General features: G+C 30.1%; 1 protein-coding gene across 1 annotated transcript in view; it reads left to right on the top strand.

Annotated features, from left to right (window-relative positions):
- Nucleotides 1-303: 303 nt before the first annotated feature.
- The window catches only part of LOC105618635, a 23707-nt gene continuing 15126 nt past the window's right edge, over nt 304-8884 (top strand). Inside the window, exon 1 of the mRNA XM_012200165.1 lies at nt 304-361. Within this exon, the coding sequence (XP_012055555.1) occupies nt 304-361 (58 nt within the window). The remainder of the gene's footprint in view (nt 362-8884) is intronic.

Here is an 8884-nt window from a genome sequence, read left to right as displayed (position 1 = left end):
AGAGAGAGAGAGAGAAAGAGAGAGAAAAACAGAAAGAGAGAGGCGAGGGAAAAAGAAGAAATGGCGTGCCGCAGGCAGCGCCTGTGAAGTTGGCTCTCCTGATGTCCAGCAGTTCGTTGTAGGCTTATGATCCAAAATGGCGAATATCAGTAGGCACCACAACTCGCTTCGAATTGACGACGACCGGTCCAGGTGCGCAGAATCCTGAAGAAAGGGTCCACGCGATATCGCGTCCTTGACATTCGCGTTCTTGATCTGTACCTTGTTAGAAGAAGCGTAGGGTTGTGAGAGCAATCGATGATCATGGCGGAACTCAATGGATTGAAGGTCCTCGTGACCTTGACGATCCTTGCACTATCTGGTAAGTTCGGGAGAGGAAAGGTTGGGATAGGGTAGTGAGTCAGAAGATGGAAGATGGAATAATTAGACGTGGAGTATTTGTATTAAATGCTCTGCGATGAATTCTTAATGCCTGTTGGAATATTTTTTTAAATAAAATTTAACAAAATATTGAACGTAATTTTAATTGCGAGTCTATCCATAAATAATTATGAAACAGTTCTATAAAATATTCGACAAAACATATAATTTAATTCATGATTATAATTGCTTTAATTGTAAATATATAATTTAAAAAACAAGAACAATTAAAAATATAATTAATAATAATAGATAAAATTTCTATTTAGTTATTAATACATTTTGCCTAATCTATATAGATTATAAAACGAATTACGAAAGATATACAAACTAAAAGTTCAGTGGAGATATCAATGATCGCAACGTGATGTTGTCGTGGCGACATTAACGCCCAGTTTAAGTATGCCGGTATCACATCATTCAGTCGCGAAATAATTAATGTAATGTTTACAAAAAGATGCAATGTCTTGAAGGGTATTTTGAACTTGTCCGATAGGTTTTTAAGTCGGTGGAGTGTCGGCATGTCCGAAACCGGTATCTTGACCTCCACCGAAAATTTCAACAGGTTCAAGAATGCTTGTACTAACGCGTCGATGTTTCATCGAATCACACGCAGTTAAGTAATTGAGGAATATTTTATCATTCATCTGGTGACGTTCATCTCTGATGGTGAATATAACTCTACAAGGATAGTTATATTTACATTTGATGAATATAGATCCTCATTTTTTTGAAAAACATGTCAAGAATTTATGCAAATATATCGCGACTGCGTAAATAGAAGTATGTCCGGATTCGCAGCAGTGTATGCACCAATACTATGAGGAGATAAGCGCTTCGATATCCGTGTCACTGCATGTCTAGTTCCAATTCTACTAGATATCCTACTAGATATATAAAATCGCGAATAAAGTCCGCAAAATATACTTGCACACTATTATAAAGTATGTATAGCAATAACTTCGAAACAACATGCAAAAATAGCAACATGGAAAAATAAAGATATTAAATAATAATTTTCTTAATTAAAACGGGGAGAGGGAAATCACGGTTGCCATCCTCGACTAGCATTTTGCCGAACATCGATTCCAAGCAGACCATTCACGTTTGGTGAATGTTTATACATTATATGTTTTTATAATATGTAAAAATGTTAATTAAATATTATTAACGTTAACGTTTATTAAATAGTCGAAATGTCTATGAAATGATATTTTATATTAGTAAAAAAATATTAAATAGACGTCTGTGTGTGTGTTATATAAACATTTTAATGATGTTTTTATAACGTTTATTAAATAGTTTCAAATTTTAAACGGTTATTTTACATATTAAACCGTTAAATTTTATTTTCAATGACTATTAAAATTCTGAATGTAATTGTGTGCTTGGGATGGTCTTCTTATCTGAAATCAATTATTACTATTTAAATTATTATTTTCTTGTAACATTTAAGTTGTTGTTTTCTGTATTATAAGAAAAGGATCATTTTAAACATTTGATCTCCTCTTGCTGATGATTTTGCGCCCGCGTGTGTATGTAAAAATTAAGAATGTTATCATTTGTTTTCTCTTTAAAAAAATATTAAAATTTTCAACGGTTAATCAACGAATTTTTTCTGTTTACAAGAGAGTCGTATAAATAGATTTTTCAATTAAAAATCGGAAAGGTGGCAACCGCAATCGTAATTAATATCTCGTTATTATACATCGCAATGAAAAATTGCGCGGAAAAATAATATAATACCGAATTCAGTCCTTTTAATAATTGAAACGTTCAGAAATCTTCACGTTCACGATAAAATTGGCGACACGATTACGAAACGCGTACACGCATACGCAATTTATCGGTATGACTTAAAGCCCGTATAAAATTGTAGAGATCGAATAAGTGATATGGCCTATATTTTCCCTATTCGTGTCTCACCAATTGTTTCCATATAAAACGGAGATAAACGAAGGAAACATGTGTAACACTTACTAGATTTATAATAAGTCTATACGAGGCAAATAAATCAACATTTACATTGAATGATTTTAAATGGGTTGTCTAAATACATTAATATAGTTATTATCTTTTATATTAAGTGTGTTATTAATAAATCATGGAAATTTGTAAAGTTTTTCTTAATATATTATTTTTAAAAAACATAAAGCAGACATTTTGCTATATAAAAAATATTAAATAAAGATTTTAATGCAAATTTTATGAATTTAATTTTCACATATTCCGCCTCCTGAATCACAGAAACATACATAATCATTATTGCGTTTTATGCGTTTTCGTTTATTAGCATTTACATTCTGGAGCATTAATATTGGATTCTGTATCTCTTCACGTATAAATTAATGACTGACGCATCGCAATCCATTTCATGTTAATATCGTTGATTTATGAATTTATAGGCTAATATATTTTCGAAATGTTGAAATATTGAATTGGTATCATTATCAATTCTGCATAATATCAATACCATGATGCTCAATGCTGTAAGCATTCCTTTTCACCGATGAAATAGTCATCGACTGACGCGTCACTCCCGTAGCTTTCATGAATTTTACCATCGCTATATCGGGTTTTCCATTTGCGCAAGGAAGAATATTTGCATGAAGCTACTAACGTCATCACATTGGCGCGGCGAGAGCAATGACACCGAGAAACGTATATCCGGCATAGAGTTTCATCACTCCCTGACTTTCGCCCAACCGCACAAACCGTGAAAGTATCACAAAATTACTGCGTATACAGTAGAACAAAAATGAAGGCTAGTTCAGACTACACAGAGAATTGCTATTTTCAAGATCTATTGAGATAAAAATCCATTTATCTGCCGAATTCATGAAAGCGCGAAAGTCGAATTTTAAGCGAAAACATTTACGGCACGAAAGGTAAAGAAGTGAATTATAATAATTGAGTTTTGAAAGCAAAATGTTTTATCATGATATCTGAAATAAAATCAAATAAATTTTTGTGCAAAATACTTCTTAATAGTGTTTTAAAATGTTAAACTTTTTAACATTATTATTAAATAGTGTTTTAAAATGTTAAGCTTTTTAACATTATTATTGAATTAATGTAATTATATAATTTGTGATGTTATTTTCAGCTTCAGTTTATGATTGCTTTTCAAGTCTGACAAATCAAATCGGCGGACAGCATAGAATTGAAAAATATATTTGCAAATATTATTAAACATCAAGATCCATTTTGACCAAAAATAGCATCTTCTTTCTCTTATTTGATTTATTTTTATCTATTTCCACTTATAATTATTACTTAAAATAAGTATAAAGAGGCTAAATATAATCGAAATTAAATCTTGGTGCTTAATAATATGATATTTATAAGTAATATTTATACATATATATTTTTAATATATTATATATATTTTTAAATATATAGATTTTCCAAGTTATATAAACTGCGCGCCGATCACTGTCGGATTTAAAACAATCATAAACTGAAGTTAAATAATAATATTAAATAGTAAAATAATAATATTACAAATTGCATCAAATTGATAATGCTAATAAGCATCTTAAAATATTGCTAAAAAAATCACAATAAAAACAAATAATAAAGATTCACATTTTCGTAGAACGTGAGATTATATCACCATTGATGTTTATAGACTAGCTTCCGCATCGGAATTGCGTGCGCTCTTGTCATGTCGATTACCAGCTATCGTGAAACAATCCATCTTTCTTTTGAAGTGGTATCACTTTCATGTGACATTGATTTGCCTATATGCAATATCGATTCGATTATACAATTTCGCTTGAATTGCAGATACGAAATGTCGCATTTATACTGATCGAGAAATACCGATCTAATAAGCATCTTAAAATAAAACTATTTTATAGAAAATTTATTTGAATATATATCAAAATAAAGAGCTACAAGCCAATTAACTATTTAATGCAATAAATCTACAGATGTTTCGAAATCTAAACACGAAATCATTATTAATGTTAATAAATATAATTTCAGTCCGGTGAAAAACGCTTTTATATTAAATTTCCACTTGATCATTTCATTCAAAAATTCTTCGACTTTGTAAATACAGCATCATAAGTAATTATAGATGTGTTCTTCATATTAAAATTTTTAGGATGTTAATACACATACAATTCAAGATAATGCGCGCATGATGCGAGGATTATGACTATCCTGCATTGAGTTATGACAGTGATGGAAGCTTGATCTTGTCATTGAAGTAAACCGCTATTGAAGTAAAAAAGATCTCTGTCAATAATTGTAACACTAATGTTATAGTTGATAATGATATCTATTAAAATTATAAAGGATAATAACGCGTATAATAACGAATATCAGGAAAAAAAGGCATATCAAATTTGTGAGCAAATAAAAAACGAATTTATTTTTCCTTGACTTTGTCTCAAATATTATGATTAATTGAATTATTCCGCTTTCAAAATTCAAGTTACAATTCACTTTTCTACCTTTCGTGTCATAATTGCATCACGAGGATATGAAATGTCGCATTTACAGCGAAAAGAATAAATATTGGGCTGGAATGGGGTACCGTTAAGTCTGCCGTTACCGCCTCGAGAGACGGCACATAGCACGGTATATACATCCATGGGTAAACCCCTGTCAGGTTTCTTTCCTGTTCTTTTATGGTTAGGCTTATCGACGTTTAGTTAGTTCAAAAAAAGGAGAAGATGAAAAAGGAAAAATTGTGAAACAGTATATAATAGTAAAAAAAAATTAATTGCATCATTTTCTGGTTACGTCAAATATGTGTCAATTGAAATTTAATTTATTAAATTCGGGGCACCAATAATGTGTGTTGAAAGAATGGTGCAATAGTAGTACTCAAATTAACTTCCCCGCAAACAATAAGATGATTACTTGAGATTTAACGTAAGACCATTATCACTCACACATTATGGGAAATTCGTCGAGGCCGTGCGAACCGGATCGATCTTTTGAATTAGATAGGACACAAGTCGGAGATTCCCATGCTTAATCGGTCCTTTCTTGAGGTCACCCGTGTATGTAATCGCACTAATTCCACTTTCAGGTCAATATCTTTATTGCCAATATTACTAGCAGAAAAGAACTTGAAACCAGTAATATTTTTACGTTTGCACCTCTCTCTTTCTTTCTACATTTCTCGCAAATAAGATATTCGTGATTTCACCGTCGAGAAAGGTGTTCTACCTTCTTGTGAAAAGTATATAATATTCATGTCTCTTAGAAATATGTGTTACTGTGAACAATTATCTTTTCTTTCGCATTCAGTCCTTTAGCTAGTTTAACTACAATCATTTGTCATGCTGACCCTAGCAACCTATGTGGTTTTACAAATTTTTTTTACATATGGTTTTACAAATAACTATAAGAATCTTATCTTTATGGTTCTGCTTATGCCTTACCATCGTCTTCAATACTATGCGCTTTCTTGAAACTGCTAATAATAAACGAGCGACGGAAACTGTTGACTAATACTCTGTACAGATTTTCTGCTTTTTTAAAAACAAAAAGTTTACCGTATGAAATATTTAACTTTAACATTAAAATTACATTCAGCTTTATTCGCTCAAAATTGTATTTAGTAGTAATCTTACAAATATTACTAAATCAGCGTTTTTTTGTATTAAATATTTTTGAAAACTAAGTGACTAAGCTAATAGAATATATTGCATTAAAAATGCTAATCTATACTTTCCCTGAGTGGAAACGGACAGTTAAATGCGGGATACATATATTTTTTTAGTATTATTATGTTAAATAAGTATCTTATTATGTTATATAAGTATCTTATTATAAAGGAATTATTAATGTATTTAGAGGAGAGGGTTTAAAATTCACCCAAAATTTTTTATTCATTTCCTAACAAAATTATCATAAATATTTTAAATTATCAAATATGTTAAATGTATAATAATAATAACAATAATAGTATTAAAACTCACATCATTTTTACGTATGATAACAAAAGTTCTCTCAAAAAGATCCATGGATACGCCCATGAGAGAAATAATACCGTTTTCATTCTTTGAAACAATTTCAATTCTATCCACGAGCATTCCGTAAGAAACGTTCTGCCAGAAGCTAATTAACGAAGTAAAAGTACCACTGTTAAAAATCGTTGCGCCGTGTAGGTACTCTCTCGCATATTTGCCACTAATTATTTCGAGTACAATTACATGCAGGTGACGTTTCGTCTCGAACGATCGTGAGGTGAGAATCGTGGTTCCTGTCGAAGATGCAGAATATTCCAGCCTCCGCGAGAGGCTCGGCAGGACTGCATTCCGTTCGTAACGACAGCGGCGCCGCTTGCTATGCGATTCACCTACATTCTCATGGCTTCTCGGCTTGCATTAGAGAGATCGTAGTGCCCGTGAACTCCGTTACTTGTTTACAACGCGCAAACTGTAAAAAATATCTTCCATTAATACGCGCCGATAAAACGGCGCTCCGCTGCGCTGAGTGGAACGACCGATTGTAATTTTAAATAGATACGAGCTCATCTTGACCAGTCGGATCATTTTTGATCATGTTTTTTCATAGGAAATCTGTAAAAAGTTATTTTCTTTGAAATTAATTTTTAGTAACACATGCACAATTACGTGACATATTTTCTCTATAGCATCTCTTTATATTACACCTTGAAGCAGAAGAAATAGGTATAATAGTCGAAATGCAAAAGTCGCAATATCTAAAAATAAAAAAAATGATGAAATTTTTTGGATTTCTTTTTACGAGTTGAATATTGAAATTATGAAATTAAGAATAATTACGAATTTCATAAAATCAAAGAAGAAAAATGGGTCAAGTTGCAAAAAAAAATTAAATCTCCACTCTATTCTCTGACTAATCTATGTTTACTAAATTTTTTATTTTCATTTATTATTGTTTTTATATAAAACTTATTTTGCCAATTTTTCATCTGTGTTTAATGTTTATTTTTTATTTAAATTTGACATAAATATGAAAGAGAAAAAACCATTGTATTTTTTTCAATAAATAATTAAATGTAATAATTTGTACCGTAGAATATAAATTTTTTAATTTATTGACAAACTAATAAATTGTTATTAATTTTATTTATTATTAATAGAATAATAAAAATGCCTTGAAATTATACAAATTCTGTTTAATTAAAAAATGTAAATCTCTGAGATTTAATTGTTTTTGGATTTCAGTTCTTTTTCAAATTAATTAAATCCTTCTACAACTGTGAAAGCAATTAAGTTTTGTTATTATAATAAATAGAAATTGTATTTTTTATATTACATATTTTGATAATTAAAACAACAAATTTTTGTTAACAAATTTTTGTTAATTTTTTTTAATGTTAAAATCTTAAAAGGAGATCTTGAAAAATTAAAAAAATCTTTAATGAGAATAATTATACAAGTTCTTTCGCTTTCACCAAAAAATATTTCATATATACTTTTGCAAATGGGACTACTATTCAAATGTAAAATAATAAAAGATAGTAACATAAAAAGTAATATAAAATATATATAAATATATATAAATATATATAATAAATATATATAATAAATATATATATAAATATATATAAATATAATAATAAAATAGTAAAAATACGAGTTTTGATCTTTTATGTTATTATATACGAAAAATGTATGCTTTAATTCATGCTTATATTATTGCTAATAATATAGACATGTATTGATTTATTTGCTTCAACATTGTTACTTGATAATTACGAGTAATAATGTTGACGGAGCAATATTTATGATCGATACTTCGTCGGCGCGCGTGTTTAACATTTTTATAATTCGACATACTTTCAGAGAGATAACTGTGTAGCAGATGAGAATCTTATCACGAATGCACACGCTGGGCATTGTATTTTAATTAGAATTAAAATTACGTTCTCCCATGTGTACATACACCGCCAATTGTCAGCTCTCCTGGTACAACAGTTTGCTTGCAATTACAGTGTATTATCCTGTTACATGGAATGTCCTACTATTGTGAGCATTATGCTTGCGGCTTTAGCCGTATTTAGAGTTACGGCGGATAGTTTGCAATGCATATATTATGCTGGATGTCATCGGGAGAGGATGCCGTGAGAATCCAAGCAAATTGTACAGCCGCCTCTATCCCGTGGAGTTTGATAACTTTTATCACATTATGCGGAAGTGCGGAAAGTGAGTTTTTCCAACGAATTTCCGTCGACATCCACATGTTTGAATAATATTTGAGCTTCGTGCGGAAAGGAAACCGCGAGGAATATCATTACATCCACTGCTGTATTGTCTTTCTCACGTATTTAAGATTATAATCATATACAAAGTAAATAATAATTCTTATTAATATAATAGTCAATTTTTATAGCAAATTTTATATGTAATTTTTATTATATATATATATATATAATATATAACTAATTAACTAATATATAATATANATATATATAGTAATAAGTAATAAGTAGTAAGTTAGTACGTTAGTAGTA

This window comes from Atta cephalotes (assembly GCF_000143395.1).
Source record: "Atta cephalotes unplaced genomic scaffold scaffold00017, whole genome shotgun sequence".
In the NCBI taxonomy this organism is placed as follows: Eukaryota; Metazoa; Arthropoda; class Insecta; order Hymenoptera; family Formicidae; genus Atta; species Atta cephalotes.
Note: the sequence above shows the minus strand (reverse complement) of the source record. Positions and strands in the feature narration are given on the sequence as shown.